General features: G+C 52.5%; 1 protein-coding gene across 1 annotated transcript in view; it reads right to left on the reverse strand.

Annotated features, from left to right (window-relative positions):
* Positions 1-25,758, reverse strand: part of PLXDC1 (plexin domain containing 1) — a gene marked incomplete at its 5' end in the record, with an annotated part of 61,289 nt that overhangs the window by 15,606 nt on the left and 19,925 nt on the right. Inside the window, 6 exons of the mRNA XM_079905542.1 lie at positions 3,689-3,784; positions 12,898-12,997; positions 13,930-14,048; positions 14,665-14,787; positions 15,394-15,463; positions 15,755-15,898. Of these exons, the coding sequence (XP_079761668.1) occupies positions 3,689-3,784; positions 12,898-12,997; positions 13,930-14,048; positions 14,665-14,787; positions 15,394-15,463; positions 15,755-15,898 (652 nt within the window). The remainder of the gene's footprint in view (positions 1-3,688; positions 3,785-12,897; positions 12,998-13,929; positions 14,049-14,664; positions 14,788-15,393; positions 15,464-15,754; positions 15,899-25,758) is intronic.

The following is a 25,758-nucleotide window of genomic DNA, read 5'->3' on the forward strand; positions in this document are numbered from 1 at the left end:
TATCATCGTGATGAGGTTTACATAGGAAAATTGCAGGGCGCCACACGCACGTACAAAGGGATCGCACCTAGTCTGGAAAGTTATACTTCTGGCCTATTGCCTACAATTACGGGGTTGCAAAGGATTTTTTTAAATCGACATATATTGGACATATAACGTCATGTAAGTTTAAGGTGTACAACATACGGATTTGATCCATTACATCGCTGTATGATCGCCACTGTAGCATTTGCTAACGCCACCATCACTTCACATCAGTATCATTTCTTCCAGTGCTGGGAACAATTAAGATCGAGTCTCTCGGCAAATTTAGTGTTTACAGTTGTGTTGCCTACAACCCCTGGAAAGGATTTAAGATGTCCTGGTTTGACCAGCTAGCACTCCCTGCTCCTAGGGACTGTTTGTGTGGCTGGACTGCCGTCAGAGGCCCGCTCCTGGCCTCTCCGGCTCCTCCCAGGGAAGTCTGGGGGCTGAGTTATTGAGAGTAAACCAGGCCAGGCATACGGAATTCCATTCCTTTCCTCTCCCTCTCCTCTTGGAAGTGAGCTATTCCCAGGGGGTATGCTGACCTCTGCTCATCCAAGCTTAAATCTTCCCTGGAGAGTTACCTGACCTGTTGGTGCCTTGGTACCTCACTTGTAAAAGAGGGATCGGGATGCTGTCTGTGTGGGAGGCCAGCTGTGAGAGGGTTTATAACAGAGCTGGCCACACGGTGAGCCAGTGAATATGCTATTTGTTATCGACTCTGGTCCTTCATTCCCCTCAGTATACCTATCAGGTGCTCATTCACTCATGTATTCTTTCAACAAATATTTATTGAGCGTCTACCCCAGGCCCGGCACTGTCCCAATGCTGGAGATGCAGCATGAACAGGAAAAGACAGAAGCACTGCCCACATGGAACCTGCAGTCCAGTGGAGGAGACAGCCAACGAATACACAGACAAACAGATCCACCCTAGGGTTGCCAGTGGTGAGAAGGGCTGGGAGAAAAGCGGATCAGGACAGGGAGGTGGAATGACGGTGGGGGATGTGTTTTACTCAGGGAGGTTGGGGAAGGCCTCTGAGGAGACTGAGAGAGCGAGGAAGCCAGCCTGGCAGCTCTCCCGGGAGAGAAGTCCAAGCAGAGGGACCTCTGTGTGCAGAGGCCCGGGAGGAACACATCCCAGGGATGCTCCCAACAGCTGTCAGCACGCTGGCCGGCTCAGCAGAGTGGAGAGCTGGAAGGTGGTAGGAATGGGGAGGAGGGGCAGCTGGGGCCTAGCCGGGCAGGGCAAGGGTGGAGAGCAGGCAAGCTAGTGGGAGCAGCTGCTGGAGGGTGCGTGGACCCCCGGCAGAGAGGGCCCGGGCAGCAGGAGGTATGGGGGCTGGATTTTAAGAGTTGTTCACTTGCTTAAATGCTGCCCACTTAAGTGAACCAGAATGACCTCAGAGTGGCGAGCAGCTGCCACAAAGCCCATGCAGTTTATTATAAGGACAGACAGGCACTGACCCGGAATAGCTGTGTGCAACGTAAGGGCTCATCTGACGAGCAGCTGAACAGAACATGTTGGTAGCAGCCAGAAGTGACCACTAACTACAGAACATGACCACTCACTCACGAGACATCACATACATTTCTTCTCTCTGTGAGTTTTCATGGGCCTGGGCCACAGTCCCTTAATGAGGGAATCCGTTTGTGTTCTGTGGACCCCCAACAAGGTGGCAGGTGGTAACCAGCCCTCGGTGAGTGGGAGAAAAGCTGCTGTGGGCACAGCGTGGTCACCTTCAGTCACCTTGTGGGAGGGACGAGCTGTAGGTGGCACTGTGTCCTTTTGTCTACCGGGGCTCTGCAGGCTTTGGAAGGGTGGAGGAAAAGCCACCGGCAGAGAATAAGCAGGGACCGACTTGGCCCAAGAACAAGAGAGCTCTGGCGCGTCCACAGGGTCTAGAACAGCGCCCAGCACGTGGTAGGCAGTTAACAAAAGTTTATGGAATCGATGAATAGTTGCTTTTGTTATCCCCATTTTACAGAGGAGGAAACTGAGGCTTGGAGAGTCACAGAGCTAAGAGTGGCAGGTCTGGGTTTGAACGAAGGTCTGTCTGAGCCGAGAGCCTGAGCTCCTAGTCTCGAGGTCCCGCTGTGGGACTCCCCCTCCCCAGCTCCCACCTTCATCCCAGGCCACCTTTTCACGAGTCTCTTCCAGAAGAAGGACCAGCCATGGAGTGCTATGGCTTGAAAACAGTCCAGCCACACCTCTGGAAGAATTTTGGCTAAAAGTCCTCCCCTACCCAAAGGTAAGGGAGAAAGCCTGGGGCTGTGGGGTGCAGAGTTTTCTGAGGACAAAGCAAACCTGCCTCCCAGGGGTTCAAATCACAGCCCTGGTAGCACTGTCCCTTCCCCTACAGGGGAGCCCATGATCATTCCCAAGGACTCTGGAGACCCCTTAAATGGCTCCAGTCAAACAGAAAAAACCCTGGGAGCCTCGTGGGATATTCATAAAACCCACTGACCTTTATTTCTCATCTGCATTTCAGATGTCCTGTGTGCCATTAAGTGTTCACAGAATTCACTGGAGGGGTGGGAAGTGGCTTCAATGCACAGACAGTGTCCCAGAAACGCGTTCCCAGGACGGTTCACGTCTTCCGCCCCAGCAGTTAGCCCTGCCCTTGGATGTCCTTGTTCCCAAATGCAGTGTATTCATTCCTGGGTTTGCTCTCACCAGTCCTCGAGGAAGCCCTGCCTAGGGGGAGGGCCACTAGGGTGGGGGCGGGGCTGGAACCGCAGGTGTCCTTGTCCTGTGACTAGGGGTCAGGGACCGGCCTCTTTTCCAGGCGAGGACACCTGCTGGGACGTGGCCTGGCATTCTAGAAGACCCTTCCTCCTCCTCTTCTTTCTTCAACCCCTGCTCCCAGAACCTCCAGGGAAGAGGAAGAGGGGGAAAGAGAGGCAAGAAATGCCCCAGAAGGCAGGGAGAAGGCCGCAGCTTCAGAGGGAAGCTGGGAGGTACCATGAAACAGGAGAAGAGATGAAAACTTTCTTTAAAACTAGAACGAGAGCGCTGTCCTTCCCTCACTCTCCCCAGACGCCCTGACCACATCCTGAAGAACATCCCACCCCGATCCCGCGGGGTCCGCAGCAGCGGCTGGGGCCCCAGCCATGGTGTGCCTTCAACGGCAGGTGAGTGGGGTACAGAAGAGGGACAGGACCAGGCCCCCTGGATCTTGGAGGGCTACTGGCTAAATCCCTCTACTGCCTCCTGCCTGTGGATGCCAGCAACATGCCTCCTCTAAGGAAAATACAATGATAAACTTATGGACCCATTCAGTTCCTGGATTATCTTTTCTGGGAGCTCAGTCTAAGTTCTCAGAGGTACCTCTTTCCTGGGTTTCAATTATGTGTTAATAACAATAGCTGTCATGTATCAAGCACAAGCCGTGCCCTGGGCCTGGGATGTGCCAGTTAATGTCTGAGCTTTCATTTACATCCTCAGCTCTGCCTACTGTAGTTCTAACCCTTACTGTAGCCCTGGGAGGGAGGTGGTGTTAGGCCCATGTTACAAATGAGAAATGGACGCCCAGAGAGGTTAGGTGGTGGTACCCAGACAGGGGACAGTGGTGGGCCTGGGATGGAACTCAGTCTGACTCCAAAGCTCTTTCCAAGATGGTGGAATGCTTCCCCCCTCATCAGTGGGAACAACCCCTAATTACTTGGTAATGGGGTGAACTCCACAGCAGATGTGCTGGTGACCTTGCTGGGGTCCAGCTCCACACGGTGGTATTCGAAGATGGTCCTTCGCCGAGATTCTGAAACATAGGCAGAGCCTGTCATCAGGAGCAGCTCATGGCCAGAGGGCTTCGGGGCCTGGACCTGGAGCCTGACAGGTGGGTAAGAGATTGTAGTGAGTGGAACCGGGAGTTAGTATGCAGCCACTGAGGGCAGGAAGTAGACCCATCATCCTGGGATAATGGTGTTGAAACTGTGGGGAGACAGGAGAACAGGAGTTGGCCTTGAGGGGAGAGCTTTGTGTTATAAGCAGATTAATAACGCAGAGGCCGGGCTGTTCCTGGGGTCAGGACACAGGGGGTCCACACTTTCCCACGCCTCTGTGACTTTACAGCTGCTGTTCCCTTGATCCATAATGCTCTTCCACCCTTTCTCTTCTTCTCCAGCTCACCCTTCCAGATCCAGCTCAGGGCCACTTCCTCTGAGCACCCACTCTAGACCAGCTGCCTCTTATCACCCCCTCTGTCCTGTGCCCTCCTCTCACTGCACTTACATTGTGTGGTCATTAGGGTTGATTTGGAGGGTGGGGACCATTCGACTATGGTCACCTGGTCCCGAACCTGACCCACAGTGAGCACTCTGCAAATGTCTGCAGATGGACAGGCTGACCTTGGAGAAACTCTCCCCTCCTTTATGCAGGGGACAGCAAGTTTCAGGGCCTGGAGCCAGGCTTATGTCCTGCCTCGCTCCCTGCAGAAACTTCCTACAGGACCTTAGAGTCAAGAGCCCTGAGTTCTGAGTCAAGTTCTGCTCCTGACAAGCAGGATAACCTTAGGGCCTCGGTTTTTTGTCTGTGAGGTGCATCTTCTTTCATGACCCTGCCTCCCTGGCCACACAGTGATTGGTCCAGGGCTGGGCATCTGATGAAGTCAGACCAATCAGAGACCTTCCCTGGGACTTTTAAACTATAACCAGAAGGCCCTTTGCTCTCCAGTAATACTGCTAAGAAGATGCAAGCTCGGCGTCCATGAATGGCCATGGTTCCAGTCTCAAGGGGAAAGCTAGAGGATGAAGCCACCTCGTGGAGAGAAACTGGTGGCATTCCAGGCTCTGGAGTCCCCACACCTGCCCTGGTCCTATCTTCCCAGTTGTTGGCTCTTCCTTTGGTTCTTTGGGCTACTTCAGTATCCCCAGTGCACTCCTTTTCTCACTCAGCTGAAGGTGATTTGAAGGAAAGTTTCCCGAGGTGGTAGCAACACTCGGTGGGGGCATCCATGAAAAGGAGGGTGTCCTGTGCAACCGCTGGGTGCCCCATCCTGAATGAAGGATCGAGGGGAGCATCCACTGCTCAAAAGAACATCTCAGCTACGTTTCTGTAATTTATTTATCCTCAATTTTGGAACCGTTCCCTCCTACTTAACCCAGGATTGAACCCCAGGTGGTCTGACCCAAAGCGTGCTCTCTTCGCACCACACCCCACTGTCCTGCCGCAGAGCCTGGAGACACCTCAGCCCCTGAAGCATCCGCGACCACAAAATACCCTTGAAACGTTCTGTGCGATGAAAAGGAAACGGCTCCGGCGCTGGTGGCCGCAGCACTACCCCGGAACTAAACAGGAATCTGCAGTCCACCTCAGAAGCTTGAAATGCAAGCACTACCCACTCACAGGTGTGCGCGTGTGCGCGCGCTCACACACGCACACACACACACACACACACACACACACACACATACACACACACAGATTTTTTCTAATACAAGAAAGGTCCTTTGCCAAGCAGGGGTGGGTCTGAAGGAGACTGGGGTGAGGAAGGGCACTTTTCCGTAATTCAGCTGCCCAGAAGAGGCACCAATTTTCAATTCACCAAAGGCCCACATGTGCTGCAGGGCCCTCCCTGTGTGACACCAACTGCTCTGCGAAGGTGGACTGGGCTTTGGGTGAGCCTGCAGGATGTGAGACATTGGGTGGAGGATGGGGAAGTTCCAGGCAGCCTTTCCCAGCTCCATCCCACCCACTACCCCCAGAAGCCATCTCTCCTAAAGAATTACCCCTTTTAACACTGAAATGGAATAGGATACAAAATAAAGGTGAAATTTCAGGTCTTCCGAGGTGCCTGAGGCCATGGGGTCTGGACTCTGCGTAAACATTTCTTTCTTAATCTGCCTCGTCTTTCCAGGCTGAGTTCAAATGACAGGCCCCACTTGAAGACATCCCCCACCCTTGGGTGCAGTTAGTGGCCCCTCCACAGCCTCCTGTGCACTGTCCAGTGTCACCTGTTTCACAAACATTTACTTTGCTGGCCACCTCCCCCAAGGCTATGAGCTCCCCAAGAGCAGAGCCTACAAGTTATATGTCTCTGTCCCCCAGCCCCTCGCACCAGGCCCTGTACAGAACAGGGTCTCAAGAGACGACTGTGAATGAATGAATGGCTTACAAATAGTCAGGAAAACCCCAGCAACTTATTATAACTTCAGCCCGCAGCACAAAGGAAGAATGCCCTTCTTCCTCAGCCCACCTCAGATTATGGCCTTTCTCAAAAGGGCAGCCGCCAATGGGCCACAAAAAGTCAGACCCTCCCGAAGTTAGAGTTCAAAGGAGGAGGAGAATTGGCTTTCAGGATTTCTCCACCTGCAAGGATACAGGAGAGAGCCTGCCCTTGGTCAGAAGGCAGGTGAAATAGGAGGACAAAGGGGGTCAGGGTTGGGGCATGATAGAGACACGAACTTGTCAAGGGAGTCGAATTCACGGATAGAGACACACGAACAGCAGCTGGGGAAGGCGGGGCTCCCAGCAAACCCCACACCAGAATCTCGGAATGAGTCTCCCCACCAGCCTACTGGGGAGCAGAGGTGGGGACGTGCCTCAAGTGAGGGTACGGCCAGAGATGATCAGATATCCTCCAAAAAGCAACACAGCCCTACCAGCAAGGGTGGAGGAGATGTGTGTGGTAGGAAGTGGGAGGAGGGTGGGCGGGCCGAAACATATCTCTGATTAAAAATAGCTGCTCACGGGCTCCCCTGGTGGTGCAGTGGTTAAGAATCTGCCTGCCAATGCAGGGGACATGGGTTCAAGCCCTGGGCCGGGAAGATTCCCACATGCCGTGGAGCAACTAAGCCCGTGTGCCACAACTACTGAGCCTGTGCTCTAGAGCCTGAGTGCCACAACTACTGAGCCCATGTGCCACAACTACTGAAGCCTGCTCGCCTAGAGCCCATGCTCTGCAACAAGAGAAGCCACCACAATGAGAAGCCTGCGCGCTGCAACGAAGAGTAGCCCCGGCTCGCTACCACTAAAAAGAAAGCCCGCATGCAGCAACAAAGACCCAAGGCAGCCAAAAAGAAATAAATAGATAAATAAATTTATTTTAAAAAAAATAGTTGCTCACTTCAACTGCCAACTTGTACTTTTTTAAGTGTCTGGTTTGGCAATACTTTTATTTCTTGATAAACAGATCCCTTAATATCCCTGCCTGTGTTATTTGTTTTTGGATTATCTCGCCAACATCTGGGGCTTGCCCAAGGACGATGACGTCCATCTGCCTGACCAACAGATCCCTGCTGGAACCAAGACAGTGGCCACCCCAGCGCCACATTTCTGGCAGTTTCAGACGTTTCTGTTTTATCTCTGCTTCCATTCATCAAAGATTCAAAAAACACTAAGGTCCAGACATGGAAAGCCCTGTCATGCAAGCAAGAGATGTTCATGGCTCAAAAGCGAGGTTGGCATGTCCTGTTCTGTTTCCACACCAGACACCAGCAGGGAGAGGGTTGGTTTGGTCAGAAGAAATCAGACTGACAGGTCCAGCCACAAACTTCCCTCCAAAACAGTGGTTACGATATAAAAAAATCTAAGATGGTGGCTCAGGAAAAAGTTTTCGTCTGCTCATTCACATCTTCCTTTGTTCATTTGGTTATTCTTTTACTAATCATGAATTGAGCCCCATCAGGGGACCCCAGAGATAAACACAATGAGGGTCCTGTATCCCAAGGAGCTTTCAGCCCAGCAGGGGAGGGAGGAGAGACCTCCTCGGCACAGATGCAACGTAGAAAAGGTCAGAGGGAGGAGAGGAGGTGAGAAACGGCAAGGCTCAGGGAGCAGAGTAGAGGGAAAAACAGAAAAGAAAAAAAAAAAAAGTGAAAAACGGGGCGGGGGGGATGGGGAGGGGGGAGGGGAGGGGAGGGGGAGGGGAGGGGAGGGGAGGGAGGGGAGGGGAGGGGGAGGGGAGGGGGAGGGCCCCAGGATGGATAAAAAGCTACAGTGAAGAGCACTGTAAAGGATCCTTTATCAGGAGCAGGGAGAAGACAAACTGGGCCAGATCTGGTGATGACACCCCCCACCACCACCGCTTGGCTTCTCCTTCTCACTCCTCTGCAGCCAGTTCTGGGGCCTCCCCGTTCCCCACCCAGCTGCCCAGCACCAAGGTACAGCACAGGCCTCTGCCACATTTCTCAAGCCTGCTTTTGAAAGGAAAGGAAAGTTCTGGTAAAGGAGAAGGCCCAAGTGTTCAGGCCGTCCAAGGCCATTCTGGGGTCAGCCAAGGGGCGGGCTACAATAAATTAATGAATTAATACAATTCCATTAATTCAGAATCTCTGTCAGTTTTGACGCTGGCTACCCTAAAGTTGCTTTTATACTGCCCATGAAAGAAAGGGTTTCTTAAACAAACGAATAGAGGAAATTGTATTGACTTCTGGGGGCCCCTCCAGTCAAATAGTGTATCAGCTACCCTCTATGTTTTGCATGCTTCTTCAAACAGACGCTGCTAATCTGAATCTTTTCTCTGCATCAAAGCGTGCTCTGCAGACTCTGCTCCAAAGTCTGTGGAGCAGTTTCTGCGAGGAAGTAATGGTAAGAGAAACTCTGGCTGTTTTCAGCATTTCTTCCCTCAACCGCAGGAATGAGACTGTGCAGAATTCCCTCCACCCTCAGACAGGGGTGGGAGGAAAGTGTTTGGAGACTGGGGGGAGGAGAGAGTCCCCCAGACAGGGTTCAGGGACTGGGGGATTCTTGAATAGTGGGGAGTAAACTCCACTCCTCACAGGGCCCCAGGCAGGGAGGAACCGAGCTTGCGTACAAGGGCAGTGACATCACTCATTCTGTAGGACAGGTGGGTTGGGACAACGGGAATATTCGAGGTGAATATCCCGGTGATAGGGTCTGTGGACCAGAGGCCTCTACCTGAACTTCTATCATGGTTTTTTGGGATTTACTGTTATTTGCAGCTCAACCAAATTCAAACGAATTCCCTGCTTGCTGGGTTGAATATCAGACCCAGAGGAATCTGATCTCTCAGCCATCACTCCGAAAAGCAGAGGTTGTAGCCCTTTTTTTTTTTTTTTTTTTTTGCGGTACGCGGGCCTCTCACTGCTGCGGCCTCTCCTGCCACGGAGCACAGGCTCCAGGCGCGCAGGCCCAGTGGCCACGGCCCACGGGCCCAGCCGCTCCGCAGCACGCGAGACCCTCCCGGACCGGGGCACGAACCCGCGCCCTCTGCATCAGCAGGCGGACCCCCAACCACTGCGCCACCAGGGAAGCCCTGTAGCCCATTTTAAAACCCAATGAAGGCCATGGATACTGCCCCAGAAAATGCATGCACGTGATATGCTCCACCCGTACCTCCATGTTCCTTCTAAAGTCCCTGCCTGCACCCCCAAGCTAAAAAATTATCTGACAAAAAGAGATGCGATTATCAAAGCACTCACCCCCCAAACTCAGATGTCAGGTCCTGTTCTCACTTAGTGTCACCACAGGGCAGGGGACAGGGTCTCTGCTCCACCCATTCCCGTCAGCGCTCACTCTCGAGCTGCTACTCGTGTTTTGAGCACCTGCCCTGCTGCAGGCACTGGGCTAAGTGCTGGGGCCACGGCCAGCCCCCAAGGGGGGGGCCAGCCCCCAAGGAGCTCACAGCCAGTTGGGGAGAACATGGATGAGCCAGACAGTGTCATGAGTTCTATATTAAAGCTTTTAACAAAGTGCCGGGGGGATGGAGGAGGAAGCCGTGAATTCTGCTGCATGGAGGAGGCAACATCTGAGCTGGACCAGTGAATGAGTAGGATTTGCCAAGTGGTAAAAGGACTTCGGGCGGGCGGCATTTCATACGAGGAACTGCATCAGAAAGATGCAGATAGCCCTTGGCATGTTTGGGGAACCCAGGGCATGCAGACCAGTGCTGCGTGGACAGAGTAGTGGGTGACAGGAGGGTCTGGAGATGAGCCTATAAAGGTGGGCTGTGACCATAACATACATGAGAAATATAATGAACACTTGTCTGTTACATACGGAGGTCGTTAAGAGAGTAAATCCTAAGAGTTTTCATCACGAAGGAAAAAATCTATTTTTTTCTGTCTTTAATTTTGCATCTATATGAGGTGGTGGATGTTCCCTAAGCTTATTGTAATCATTTCGTGACGTATGTAAGTCAAATCATTATGCTGGACACCTGAAAGTTACACAGTGCTGTATGTCAATTACATCTCAATAAAACTGAAAGAAAAAAAAAAAAGTGGGCTGTGCCCAGAATCAAAGGACTTTGAACTGATGCTTTGGGCAACAAGGAGCCAGAGAATGACGTGACCAGATCTGTCTGGCAGTGACAAGAAGGAATGGGGGACAGAGGGCAGGGAGACTGGAGCCCGGGAGCCGCTGGGCAGAGTGTGGGAGTCAGGCGTGGGTTTCGCTTGGCGGGTGGACCCAGCACCTCCGAGAGTCACTGAATCCAGCAGCTCCCACAACAGAGCCCTTGCGTCTCCTTCTGGTCTCACAGGACAGGCGCAGCTGCCCTCCTGTTATTTCAGGTGGGCTCTGCTTCCTCCTCCGCCCCTCCTTACCCCACCTCCTCACATCTCCCTGGCTTGCTCTAAAACAGCCTTTCATTCCAGTATCACAGAGGAGCCTCAGATGCACACACTCCTGGGGGATCTGACTTCCTCTAATCCACCCTCACTTAACAGCTGGATCCAACACAGATTTCCTGAGACTCTCCCACTGGGCACAGAGAGAGCCCTGTGAGCTGTGAGGGAGGCACAGACCCCGCCTCGATGATGCATTAATGCATGGGGAGGAGGGTGGCATGGACACCAAGAATGGTCCTTCCTGCAAAGCAGCCTGGGTGTGTGCACAGCCTGGGTGTGTGTGGGTGTTTGGGGAACTGAGGAGGAAAGGAGTCACCCCTCTGGGTGGAATGGGAGTGGGTCAGATTTACAAAGTTTCAATAGTGGACCCCAGGGTTTAAAAAACAGAAGATTTGGGTTTCAGTTCTACCTTTCATAGCTGTGTGAAAGCAAGTCATGGCACCTCTCTTAGCCTCCGTGTCCTCATTTAGAAAGAAACAAATGCACAGACTTCATTTATGATGCTGCGAGGATGGTCCAATAAGATGCTGTAAAGCTCAGTGTCTAGGGATGGGATTGTAATCGTGTGGTAAGCAGCCTCTAAAATGGCCCCCAGGGCTTCCCTGGTGGCGCAGTGGTTAAGAAACCGCCTGCCAATGCAGGAGACACAGGTTCGAGCCCCAGTCCGGGAAGATCCCACATGCCGCAGAGCAACTAAGCCCGTGCGCCACAACCACTGAGCCTGCGCTCTAGAGCCCGTGAGCCACAACTACTGAAGCCCAGGCGCCTAGAGCCCGTGCTCCACAAGAAGAGAAGCCACCGCAATGAGAAGCCCACGCACCGCAACAAAGAGTAGCCCCCGCTCGCCGCAACTAGAGAAAGCCCGTGTGCAGCAACGAAGACCCAACACAGCCATAAATAAATGAATAAATAATTTTTAAAAATAAAATAAAAAAATAAAATGGCCCCCAATGATCCCTGCCTCCTGGTGTTCACACCCTGTGTAATCCTATCCTGGGTGTGGGTTGGACCTAGTGACTTGCTTCCAACCAGCAGAATATGGCAAAAGCGATAGGACCGCACTTCTAAGATGAGGTTACAAAAAGACTCTGGCTTCCATCTTGCTCACACTCTACCGCTGTCTTCCTTGCCTGCTCTGATGGAAGCCAGCTGCCACGTTGTGAGCCATCCTATGCGGAGGTCCACGTGGCAGGAACTGAAGGGGGACACTGAACCTTGCCACAACCACATGAAAGCTCTTAAAAATGGATCTCCCCCCAGCAGTGGCTGAGGTAACCCTGGGAAACACCTTGAGAACAGCCTGTGAAAGACTCTGAACCAGAGGACCCAGTTAAGTCATGCTTTGCTTCCTGATCCACAGAAACCCTGAGATAATGTGTTTGCTGTTTTAAGCCTCTAAGTTTTGGCATAATTTGTTATGCAGCAGTAGCTAACTAATACAATCAGGGTGATACTGAAACTGTTTAGTAACCAGCTCAGTACAGGTGTTAACCAATCAGAGCAGATGCTGACTGCAGCAACGGAGCAGGGTCTGAGCCACTCGCTAGAGCACTGGGAGTTCAGGGTAGGGACAGTGGAGGGGCAAGTGAAGTGGTGGGAATTAATCTTATGGAAATACACAAGGGCATAAAAGTAGCTATTTGCAAGACTATTCACTGCAGTTGTTGTAGTGAAAGATTGAAACAACTGAAGTCTATGCACAGGGGACTGGTTCAATTAAGGTACATCCACACAATGGGCTATCACACAGCCATGGTGATGCAGAATGATGGGCAAGATATACTTTGTTCAGGAGCAGAACAGAGGACATCATATGACATCTTTGGTGTTAAATATACGTACGTATACTTACCTGAAGGCTTGTAGCCCTAGAAACACCCTGGTAGCCCTGGTTGCCTCCAGGAAGGGGAATTGGAAGATGGGATCAGGGACAGGAGAGAAACCTAATTTTCCTGTCTCCTGAAACCCCCTGGGATGCCCCTTCTATCAACTGGGGGTGGGGAAGCAATTATGGTTATGTTCTGGGAGGACTCATAGACCCTAATTTGGTGTCTTTGGAGATTTTCTAAATAGAGAGTGTGCTGAGTGGAAGGGCCCTGGCTCTCCTCCCCCTCCGCCACCAGAGCAGTCCCTCCCCCTGGAGATTTTATTGGAAAAACCGGTTCCTCTGCTTGAACGAAGAAAAGTTGGAACTCATTCTGCCCCTTCTCTTCCCTCAGTTCCCACTCAACTCTCCACCACCCCTCCACTCCCTGTCACTGCCATTGCCCCTGCCAACCTGGCTCAGTCTGAGCTGAGTCCAGCCCCATCCAGGGATCTCTGTGGATCCCTGGGGACTCACCTGGTACATCCGGGGATGGATTGAGAATCATGAAGGCATCTGACAGGCCTGCTTTGACGGGGTGCTGGGACGAGCTGATTTCCAGGACGGGCATAGGGATCTGCAGTGGGAAGAAGAGGCTCTGTCTACCCCCCAAACGCTCTTGGGCCAGCCTAGACTTCCCCTCCGAGCTCCAGACCCATCTGCCTGCTGGGCCTTGCCTCTTGGAGGACTCAGACATCTCAAACCCAATGGGGCCCCATCCAAATTCCAAGTCTTCCCCACACTATCTCCAAACACATTTCCTTTTTCTTTTCTCCCTCTCTGTGAATGGTGCCTCCATGCAGGCCAGAGACCTGGGAGTCACCCTCAGTTCGCACCCCCCTTCATTTCCCTCCTCCTCCGTCTAATACATCTCTAATACATTAGCTTGCTAACTGGCTCTCAAATCTATCCAGTTCTCTCCATCGCCCCCTCCCTACCCTAGGCTGGCATCACCTGTCTCCCATATCATCTCCCAGCATCCCCTCTGAGCCCCAGCCCTCTGCTCTCCACTCTGAAACCAGAGCGTCCTTTTCAAAGGCAAATCCGGTTGTCCCCCTGCGCCCCCCTTCTTGCCCTCACTCTCTCCCCTCCGGCCAGGCTGCCTTCCTGCAGAGGTTTCTACCGGCCATGCTCTGTCCTGCCACAGAGCATGTGTTTTCTCGCTCCTGGAGCACACTTCATTTCTTTGCTTCCTTAGCTCCTACACATTCTGCAGATTTCAATTCTTTTCCTCGGGAGAGCCTTCCCTGACCCCTGTTCAGGTAAAGAGCCCCGTGAAAGGCTTTCCTGGCATTTCCATTTAGGAGCACTTGTCACAGTGGCAATTCTATACTTGTCCCCACAATCTATCCCTCCAGCCAGACTCTCAGCTCCACAAAGGTAGGGCCGTCAGCCATCTTATTAACTGCCGCATCCCCGGCACCACGCCCTATGTCTGGCACATTGGAGGATCTCGACAGATAACTGCTGAATGAAAGAAAGGCCGTCTCTGCAGCTGGGCCCACTCACCTCTTTGTAGCCGAATACAATGCGGCCATCTTGGTGCAGAGCTGCCTGGAAGGTGAAGCTGCCCCTGTCCTCCCGGTCCTGGAGGTAGACGTGGTCCCACTGAACAACAAAGACTGTCCCTGGTGAGGAGAGCAGAGACCTGGCTGGACAGGGAGACAGTGAGGGGAGCAGGGCCCTGCGGAAACGGTGGCCAATGTGGATGGGCCACAGCTTGGCTTCCTTAGGGATGATGGGGCAGGAGGCAGGAGCTGGGCAGCCCACAGACAGCCTGACTTCCAAGCTGAAGAGGAACCAGAAAACCCTTCTTCAGCTTCCCCACCCCCAACCAGGTACTGTGATTGACCATCTCCAACCCCAAGCACGCCCTTTCCTTCTTGCCTATCCTGACCCTTTGGGATGAAAAGGAGGAGAAATAGGAGAAACAACTGTTCTCCCGGGGTGGAAGGTAGGTGTTCAAGGGACAACCTGGTGAGAATAAGAAACAGTAAAGGTCTCTGATATTTATTTCACCTCTACTAAGAGCCAAGCGCTTTCAGTTCATTATCTCATCAGGTAGCAGGCATTTTTGTCCCCATCTTACAGGTGAGGAAAATGAACACAGAAAGTTAGGGTGGCTGTCTTGCTGTGTGACTGTGGGCAAGTCCCTTGCCCTCTCTGGGACTTGGGCTCCTCTAAACGGGCTGGACCAAGGGAGCCCTGGAGCTGGGTGACTTAAACTCTGAGCTCTGATCTCACCATTGTCAAAGTAAGCAACTGTGGAGTTGTCGGAGCGGCCAGGGTTGAAGTTGGCCATCAGAGGAGCCACGTACTGAGTAGCCGTGAGCATCCGATGGACCACATCACCCATGAAGATGAAGCCTGGGGTGGGAAGAAGTGTAGACAAATCATCAGAGATGGCCCAGAGGGGTTGCTTCCTCGTGCAGGAAAGAGCAGTGTAGACGGGGCTGGAAGTGAGTCTTGGACCTCCGTCCACCAGCCTCACATAGTGGGCACGGGTCTGGCATGTATGGAGCTAAAGGGCCCCAGACCAGAAGGTTCTCTCTGCCCCTCCCACCTCTCTCTGTCCCTTGGAAAGTGCACAGGAATCAAAGACAGGCTCCTCATATCAACTGGAAGCCTGGTCCCAGGAAGCAGGCTCTCAGTGCAGTCTCCTCTCTCTCATTTACAGACTCAGAAGCACAGGGGCCAAGGGACTGCCCACAGTGGCCTGCACAGACCCAGAGGGAGAGAAAAACACACACACACAGACATACACACACACACACAAGCAAGTCAGTTGATGTGAGGAAGCTGGGCTGAAACACTGATGACCTCTCTCCTGAGAGTGGGGTCCCAAGAGAGCCACATGTGGGACCCTCCCCAGTCCATCTGTAAAATCCGGTCTCCAGGGAATCTTCCCAGATAGGTCCCAAGTTCTGGCTGAAATCTCCACACCCTCTCCCAGTCCCACAGACAAGGCCTTACCTCCGGTTGCTATGGTGATCTGCCGCAGAGGATGCCCGTAGAAAGGGAAATCAAAGGACAAGACCACTCTCTGCAGGGGATGGGAGAGAATCAGCATGGGCTAACCTGCAGGCCAGAGGGCTGGGCATCCACACTGCCCCATGCTTATCTGGATGGGACTGGTTGGGGGGTGGGCACAGGCATGTCCAGGGCAGTACCACAGGAGGGCGCTCCAACTCTGGCAAAGCCCCCCAGGGTCCCCTGGAAAGCACTTCCCAGACCACAGACCTCAGGCCACAAGCCATGCCCACTGACCAGGTGTGGCGGGCTGGCCCCCAGCCTCCCAGCCCAGGGCAGCGTTGCCAGGGACTGGGGCACTCACCGAAGCCTGCCGGTGGGTGTTGGAGAGGATTCGGTGAACTTTCACTTGGCTCTGGTTGGCCTTGGCCACGTCCACCCACAACTCCCGGCTGCGGGGCTCGCTGGGACCATAGAGACGGGACACATAGTAGCTGTGGTTGTCCTCCTGTCGTTATCCAAGACAGAGCCCACAGGAGGCATGAGGAATCAGGATGCCAAGAACTACAGAGTCTGGATACAAGAATTCATGGCCCTCCCAGGGGGGCAGACCGTGGCCCAGAGCTGGTTCAGGCCTGGGAGCCCTTTGGCTCCAGAGAGCTCAGTACCTGCTCCCTAGCCATGCCCCCAACAGCTCTGGCCCCAGCTAAATCCATACCTGCTGTAGCCATGCTCCACCCTGCCATCCCCAAGACAGGCCAGGAGGCTTTTCCTACAGCCCCTGAGTCCCCCACAGAACACACCCAAGGCACAGCTCAACTTGGGAGGTGAGGGAGCAACAGGCAAGGCAGCCCCAAACAGAGCCCTTGTCTTCAGGGAGCTCCCAGACTGAGGGGGAGACATAGCCCCCTTCCCTGGGGAGCACCCAGTTTAGGGGAGAAGAAAAAACTGGATTCAGAAGCCACCAGTCTAAAGATGTTGATCTTGGGGCGTTGCTAGTCTGATGGAGCAGGTGGGACTTATACAAACAGAATACACAGACACAGACCCTCCAGCAGAGAGATAAGACAGGGCCCATGTTAGTCACTAAAGGCTTGAGAGACGGGAGGGAAGCGGCAATGATGCCTTCAAGACATATTTTTAAGCTTTACTATGTGCCTGATGGGGACAAAATAAAAGAACAAGCCAGAACCCAGAGGGCTGAGGGTTAACTCTGCAAAGCCTCCTCCTGTACAGGAGCATTTAGGGGCAGGATTTAAAGGAGGCTGGACATGGTCAGCAGAAGGTATGGAAGAGCCCAGGGAGGAGGCAATGTCAAAGCATTTCAGCCCATCCGGGAGTACCAGCCACCAGCCGTAGGAGGAGAAGAGGCAGAGTGGGCAGGTCCACTCGGCCGCTGCCACAGAAGTGGAGCTGCTGACTCGTGCGGAGCCCTGGCGGGTCATTAATCAGGCTGTCAGGCTGCAGTGGCCGCAGACACAGCAGAGCCGACCATGTTCTCCCTGCCAAGCTGCCAGCTGCCCAGCCAGCCCTTGCCCTGGGCCCAGCACGAGCAGGGCCGAGGGATGCCTGCTCTCTCCACCCGCCCGGAGACAGACTCTGCTCTTCTGACGAGTGACACACTCTGGGGACCTGCGGTCGGGGCAGGGCTGGGGGAAGACGAGCAGGAGAAACATGGGGCTGGGGGTAGATTTCCCACCGCCACTGCCTAGTGCCTCCCCTCCAGCCTCTAGACTGCCGGCCCCTCCACCCATCCTTAGCACGGACATCAAACAAATCTAAACAAACCTAAAACACATACGAGGCCACAGCCCTCTGCTCACAAGCCGTCGGGGGCTCCCACTGCCCTCGAGACAAAATCCAAACTGCAGCCTCACATACGAGGCCTCACCGTGAGCCAGCCCCACCTCCTCTCTAGCTTCACTTCTCTCTCCCTCTCCTTCGCCTGTGCCTCCTTGTGCACCCACGCACCAGACTGACCCCCCGACAGTCTGAGGCCACCAGTGGTCACTCATGCCTTTGCACACGCTGGTCCTCCTGCCTAGAATGACCTTGCTTTCTCCCCATGGCAGATTCCTACTTCTTCAATGCACAGCTTAAACATCACCTTCTTATTGATCTCCTCCCCCAACTTGCCCAGTGAGGACCTCCACCGTCCACAGGAGTCCTCCAGGGCTGACTCATGGGTGCAGTCTGTGAGAGTCACATGGGCCCATGCTTGCTGGCTTTCTGAAATTACTCATGAAGCCACCTGAGGGGGTCACCCTGATGCCACCACCTCTGGGGTGCCCATGCCAAGGATGCTGCCTCCCATTGCTGTCACAGTCACTTACCCTGGGGTCCCAGAAGATGCCCAGAGGAGGAACCGCTGCCCCCCAGTTTGCCCGTGGGCACCGGGGCAACTGTGCTTATGCCCTGAGCTCACAGCTTCCCTCAGGAAAGCGGCCCCTTCACCTTCTGCTTCTCCCCTGCCCCACAAGAGACCAGATGCCACGTCTTTTCTCCCTGGGTCTCCATCTCTCCTATCTCCATCCATCTCTGCTGGGGTCCCCACCTTGACCAAAAAAAAAAAAAACAACCAAAAAAATTACCTGCCACCACTATTGAAAACAGTATGGAGGTCCCTCAGAAAACTAAAAACAGAATTACCATATGATCCAGCAATCCCATTCCTGGGCATATATCCAGACGAAACTGTACTTCAAAAAGATACACGCACCCCTATGTTCATAGCAGCACTATTTACAACAGCCAAGACATGGAAACAACCTAAATGTCCATCTACCGATGAATGGATAAAGATGTGGTACGTATATACAATGGAATACTACTCAGCCATAAAAAAGCATGAAATAATGTCATTTGTAGCAACATGGATGCAACTAGAGATTATCATGCCAAGTGAAGTAAGTCAGAAAGAGAAAGACAGGGCTTCCCGGGTGGCGCAGTGGTTAAAAATCTGCCTGCCAATGCAGGGGACACGGGTTCGAGCCCTGGTCCGGGAAGATCCCACATGACGCAGAGCAACAAAGCCCGCGCGCCACAACTACTGAAGCCCGTGCGCCTAGAGTCCGTGCTCTGCAACAAGGGAAGCCACTGCAATGAGAAGCCCGCGCACCGCGACGAAGAGTAGCCCCCGCTCGTCACAACTAGAGAAAGCCAGTACACAGCAGGGAAGACCCAACACAGCCAAAAATAAGTAAATATATTTTTAAAAAAGAGAAAGACAAATACCACATGATATCACTAATATATGGAATCTAAAATATGACACAAATGAACCTGTCTACAAAACAGAAACAGACTCACAGACATAGAGAACAGACTTGTGGTTGCCAAGGGTGAGGGGAGGTGTGGGAGGGATGTGGGAGTTTGGGATTAGCAGATACAAACTATTATATATAGAATGGATACACAACAAGGTCCTACTGTATAGCACAGGAAACTCTATTCAATATCCTGAGATAAACCGTAATGGAAAAGAATACAAAAAAGAATGTACATGTATGTATAACTGAATCACTTTGCTGCACAGCAGAAATTAACACAACATTGTAAATCAACTTTACTTCAATTAAAAAAAAAAAAAATCACTGGCCAAGAAAAAAAGCCCCTTGCACACAAACTCATGCAAAGACACGTGAACAAAGGTGCCCAAGAGAAGAGTCTGAGGGCCCACAGCCTGCTTCCTGGGAGTCACATGGTGAGCAGTTTTTAATCCACCTCAAAGCAAAAACAACAGGGGGCCCTGACCAACACTGTGCATCTGACAGTCTGCAGGACTCCAGCGCCGAAGCCAGTTTAGGTTCAGCTGCATGGCTACAGCTCAACTCTTCTCTCCACTAGCTCCAACCAAGGAGTGGTTTATTAAAGGGCATCCGTCAGCCTAAACTTTTGCCTGAAGAAAGGAAACCAAGTTTAGATGCTATTCAGCCCATCCTTTAAATGTCTACTCCCACTGCCGCCGCCACCCCCAACCCCCAACTCTGAGCCCCTGACACACAGGGACAGGCAAGATCACCTCTGCACCCATGCCTGAGTAGTGTTTGCCAAGGTGAGGCGAGGCCTGTTCTGGGAGTCCAGAACCTTCCTTTTGCCCTTTTATAGGAGAAGAAAGAGGGACCGGTGCCTGGCACAGTCAAAATTTTGGAAGTAAACCTGCCTCTCTAATTCCTAGGCTGTCTTATTATGACCTGTCGGGGAGGGGGACGTGAGTGACCAACAGAGCAAAGTAGCGTCTAGGTGGCACTCTAGTCCTTTTGAACTCGCAGAAGGTTTAACTGTGTCCTGCAAAAAGCTTTGTTCAAGTCCTAACCCCCGTACCTTGAATGTGACCTTATATGGAAAGAGAGTCTTTGCAAATGTAATTAAGATGAGGTCATACTGGATGAGGGTGGGCCCGACTACAGGTGTTCTAGTAAAAGAAAGGAGAGGGAGATTTAGAGACACAGAGGGGACACAGGGAAGAAGGCCATGTGACAATAGAGGCAGCGATTGGAGTGATGCAGTTTACAAACCATGAAATGCCAAGGATGACCAGGGACCACCAGAAACTAGGGATAGTCAAGGAAGGATTCTTCCCTAGCCTTCAGAGTGAGTGTGGCCTTGCTGACACCTCAATTCAGACTTCTGGCCTCCAAAACTGTGAGACAATAAATTTCTATTGTCTTAAGCCGCCAAGTTTGTGATATTTTGTCATGGCAGCCCTAGGAGGCTAATACACAGGTGTGTGTTGCTCTGCCTCAAGTGGGGCAACGCTGAATGTTTCCCCTTTCACGTCACCACCATGTTTAGAACATTCTGCGGCTTCCCAGCTGTACTCAGATTGAAGGCCACGCTCCTCACCATGACCTACAAGGCTCTGTGGGGCCAACTCTAGACACTGCTTACCCAATATTCATTACCCCTCTTTTTTATTAATAGCACATTGATTTTGTAGCAAGCAAATTTGACTGCTTGTCCCTCTTGCCCTTGCCCTTCTCCTTATTCCTGCCTGGAATGCAGATGTGATGACTGCAGCTTCAACAGCCATCTTGTGAGCATAAGGACAAGAGCCACATCCTAACGCTAGTGGATTGGAGAGTTAGACAGAACCTAGGTCCCTGGAGGGATGCTCGTTAAGTCCTCGGATTCAGCACTCTGTTATACGCAAACATGAATTCTTCCTGATGCATAGCAGTCTGGCCCCAACCCACCACCTCTACCTTCCCCCTTGCTCTCCATACCCCAGCCCTGTTGGGCTTCTCTCAATTCCCGAAATCACCAAGTGCTTGTCTGTCTCAGGACCTTGGTACTTCCTGTATCTCCAAACCTCTTTCTCATGCAGTTCAGAAGCTGACTCTTCTCTGTCCTTCAGACCTCAGCTCAGTAGTCCTTCCTGACGCCCCCGTTACACTCTCGTTGTACCTCAGCCTTCTCCCTCTCAATGTGTTGTACACTTGTGATGACTGACTTGACTTTTTTTTTTTTTTTTTTGGCTGTGCTGTGCAGCGTGTAGGATCTTAATTCCCCAACCAGGGATTGAACCCAGGCCCTCGGCAGTGAAAGCGCAGAGTCCTAACCACTGGACCGCCGGGGAATTCCCTTGACTTGACTTTTAGATTTGTTTTCTCCACACTTGCCTTTCCTGTAAGACCATAACTTCCCCACGGGTAAGGTCAGCTTTTTCCTATGGTGTTTAAATGATAATAAATGAATGACCATTCATAGTTTCAGAGCAGGACCATTCAAAGCACAGTTCGTTGAAAGCCTTCTCATCCTTTGTTTTATTGCTACCACCATGCATTCTAGCGACCAGGATGGGATGGTATTACCAAACAAAGCAGGACAGCAGCTCATGGGGAACAGGTACTGTCAGGTACAGTGGGAGTCAATACAGCTCCCACCTAGGAACCTGAGAGGAGGCCAATGTTTAAAACTGCTGCTTGGAGGCTTGGAAAGGGGTCCTGTTTCCATCACCTGATTCCTGGGACTCGCCTGGTCAGAGCGTCCACCAAACCTCCAAGCACCGGAAATGAGGGTCCCTGCACAGAAGCCACGCTCTGCAGCTGTGAAACCCAAACAGACGTTAACACGTCTCTTGCTGCCTCATCTAAGAGGCAAAGGGTGGGGTGGCTGGGGACGTTTAGCCCATTGCTCTGAGTCCTTGGTCCATGAAGGACAAACGGTCCACAGCCCCAGCCAGTGCCGCTCTGCTGCGGAGCCAGGCTGTGTGCTGTTGGGGGATCCTGGGACAGACCTGTCTCATTCTTTGAGTTCCCAAGGAGCCCTCCAACAGCACCTGTTAACTGACAAAAATTCTTCAACCGTGCTGACTCTAGGAGAGTCAGAAACTAATCGAGTTGCTGCCTCCAACTCCCAGGCACACACTCTCTCCAATGTGTCAGCAGATCCCCGGGTGAGCACAGGCCTCCGTACCTATGGGTCCCCTGCTCAGGCCAGGTGGGTGAGGCTGAGGCTCTGCTTCTGGCCTCAAAAGTGCCAGGTGCAGCTGGCCTGCCAGGGGAAGGACTGCCTCAGGGGGCAGCGCCAGGCAGGTCCCCAACAGGCCCCAACAGACCACCTCTCCTGGCACGGGGTGACTGCTTATCCCCAGGACAGTGAAGCCGGGAGCGGTATCTATTCCAAGCCCCGGCCTAGGGAGACTCCATGGTGATGGGTGAGGCCAAACTGCAGCTTAGAGAGGAGGGGACAACTTGGAGCTGGGGTCACTCCTGGGCAGGGCGAAGAACGAAGCCCTCAGGGGTTGGGGAGGGCAGTGAGGTGCTTGGGAAAATGGGAGGAAAGAGAAGGGAAGTTGGCCTTTGCAGATCTGCGACAGTTGTGCGTGACAACCCTGGGAGATGAGTGCTACCATGAGTCCCATTTTATAAGTGGGGAAACCGAGGCCCACATAACTCTCTGAAACCAGGCCAGTCTCACTCAAAGGCAGTGGCTTTTCCTCTGTCCACTGTTTCTCGGGTCTTTAAGTGACCGCCCCACTGGAAGGCGACTTGGGCTGCTTATTAGTGATTAGTTAAAACGTCTCACATCAGAAGAACCAGAGTGGATCCTTTCTGGAGCACAGAGTTCAGGGACCGTGTCCCAATCCCCTCCTCACCCCTAGCACCTTCCCAGCACAGGGCTGGCACCTGGCACATGGTAGGTATTAGGGACCTGCTTGTTGAATGAGTGCAATCACCAGGACCCCACAGCTGTTGGTGCCGGAGACTGTGCTGAGAATGTGCTGTGTGACGCCAATAAGGACAGCATCCTCCCCCAGCACTGATGGCAGGTGACACAAAAGCCACATGTGAAGGAAGCAGCTGCCTCCTCTGGGAATTCAAGTCCGTGGAAATCATTCCCATAGCTGGGACATCCTGCCCAAAGGAATGCACCTCCAACTCCCCGTCTTCTTTTCCTGAAATGCCCGTATCATCACCTTAGGAGGCCCTTCCAGTCAGAAGACCTGAATTGCTGCACTTGAGGCTTGAAGCATGTCAGTTGGGCTGTATTCCTGTCCCAAGTGGGGCAGAGTAGGAGGAGTTTGGGATGCAGGGAAGGGGAAAGAAAAACAGTTCTCTGTCAAAGGAGGAAGGAAGGGAGGAGGGAGGGAGGGAAGGAGGAGGAAGGAGGAGGAAGTGTTAGCTTCATTTCTCCGAGGAAGCGAAGCTAACACGGGAGATGCTCTCAGGCCATGGAAGGAAACCCTGGCTCCACCTCCTCAAACTCGGAGGAAGAGTACTCGATCATGTGACTGAGAGTCCAGCAGGGCAGCAAGTGTGGAACACGGGGCCTCTGGTGTCATCAGGACCTTGTCCTGAGTGTGACTGCTGGGCCACAGAAACGAGAAGGAAGCCAGCCCTCACATCCAGCTTCAATAAATATATGCTGGGGTCTTCCCTGGTGGCACAGTGGTTAAAAATCTGCCTGCCAAAAAAAAAAAAAAAAAAAAAAATCTGCCTGCAAATACAGGGGACACGGGTTCGAGCCCTGGTCCGGGAAGATCCCACATACCACGGAGCAACTAAGCCCATGCGCTACATCTACTGAGCCTGCACTCTAGAGCCCACAAGCCACAACTACTGAAGCCTGCCTGCCTAGAGCCTGTGCTCCACAACAAGAGAAGCCACCGCAACGAGAAGCCCATGCACCCCATCGAAGAGCAGCCCCACCTCCGCTTGCTGCAACTAGAGAAAGCCCACGCACAGCGACGAAGACCCAATGCAGCCAAAAATAAATAAATTAATAAATCATTTTTAAAAAGACCCAACGCAGCCAAAAATAAATAAATAAATTTATAATAAATAAATAAATAAATGCTGGGTGAGTAATAAAGAGACAGAATTGAGGAGGGTGTCGAAAGACAGAGAAAGCAGCCCTGGTTCCTGACAGCTTTCCAGGTCCCTGAGGTCAGGCTGTCCTTCATCTCCAGCCCTTCGATCCCGTGACAGGTCTCTGCACCGTCTCTATAAACCTGTCCCCTGAGACGGCTGGAATGGCTCCTTGGACCCAAAAGAGCCCTAATGAGTCTTTCTCACGGGGTGATCAGGGGAAGTACCTCCAGGGATACCAGCACAGACAGTGAGAATCTGCATGGAAAGAGAGAAATGAGAAACCAAATTTCTGGGAGAATTTTTTCCTGGCAACACACTAACCACCATGTTTTCTCTTCTACAAAGTCAATCACCACTGGCTTCTTGACTTGGCGGTGGCTTGGAAGTCAACAACCTTGGGGGTGCTTCCCATCTGCCACTGCAGGTCCCTGATCATGCTGCCACCGGCACCCGCAGTTTTGAAGGCGAAGTCCACACACAGCAGAGACTGATAACTGTCTCCCAATAACCACTCTCCCCTTCTTCCTTTAGTAGCAGAATCTTCCAGCTTTGGTTAGGCACGTGGGCACCGAGCTAGACTACATTTCCCAGCCCTCCTTACAGCTAGGAGACATGACTATGCCTGGCCAGTGGAAGATGAGCAGAATGACTGTCCTCAGTAGGAACTGGGGGACTCTCACCTTGCCCAGTTCTCATTGTTTGGGACGCAGATGTGATGGTGGGAGCAGAAACAGCCATTTTGGACCACAACATGCGAGGCACATGTTGTAGAGGGGAGCTGGCTCCCTAACACCATAGAGACACTACATCAACTCCTGCTTACTTATGCTCACACTATTACATGTGAGAGAGGAATAAACCTCCTTCACGTCTAAGTACCTTGTCAGTTGGCCATTTTTTACAACAGCTGAAACTGTCTCCTAAGCCCAGTCAATCCGAAGCCTTCTTCACATATTCCATACAGATATGTCTCTTGAAAAGAATTTCGAGGCCGCGCCCAGCAGTGAACTTGCCTGAGGAATTCACCCAATTCACAGATGTCACCGCATCTGACCTGCTGTCTGTGGGGCAGTCCTGATAACCCAGAGGGCAGCCCTCCAGGCACTGTGGACTGGAGGCTAGAAGCTGAGATGGGGTGACCTGACATTACAGAGGGTCAGGGAGCTTAGCGCGAGCCAGACCATTTGGCAAGTCCGCCAAAGGGAACTATGTTTCCTTGAAATGCCTGCAAGAAACCCCAGTCGATAAACCACATTCATTTTGGTAGGCGGCATGATGTGGCTTTCAAACATTTTTGACCATGAAATCCTTTCTTCCAATTAAACTTCCATGGAGGCGCGATACATAAATCACATCAAAGTAAGGCCACTCGGGGGGAAGGAAAGAGAAGGGCCTGGAGCCCAGCCTACTGTGCTACTTCCTTCCCCCCCACCCTCCATCCTACAGCAGCCCATGAAGCACCTCTGGGAACCCTTAGGGTTCCGTGGAGTGCAACTTGAAAACCACTGCTTTAGGATCAAGGGCAGGGGCTGTGGAGTTAGCAGACCCAGGTTCAAAAACTAGCTCCACTACATAATAGTTGGTGCAAAACATCCCTCTCCTCTCTGAGCATCAGTTCCCTCATCAGTAACCTTTCTTGCAGAGCTCTTGAAAGGATTAGACAAAACATAGCAACGTAAAGCTCTTAGCCCAGTGCCTGGTCCGCAGTAGGTGTTTGAAACGTGGGAGCTATTAGCATGATTCTGTTGGACCTTTCCAGGAAAGGTCTTGATTGTGGAGGCTGCCTCCTCAAAACCAACCCCAGCCCCCTCTTCAGCACCTGCTGTTACAACGTCTCTTCTGCCTCAAATTATTCATGCCCAGAGCCTGCCAGGCACTCCATTTCTGACAGCAGGGCAGCATTTACCTTGGCTGGGCTCAAGACGTTTCTGGACAGGAACTCTGGCTAAGCTGTCACCGTCAGCCCATCACCTGCCAGCCAACTGGCAAGTGGAAATGCCGGGGCGAGCAACCAAGGGCATCCTGCAGGGCCTATTGGAGAGGTCTGGCCAGC

This window comes from Stenella coeruleoalba (assembly GCF_951394435.1).
Source record: "Stenella coeruleoalba genome assembly, chromosome: 19".
Classification (NCBI taxonomy): Eukaryota; Metazoa; Chordata; class Mammalia; order Artiodactyla; family Delphinidae; genus Stenella; species Stenella coeruleoalba.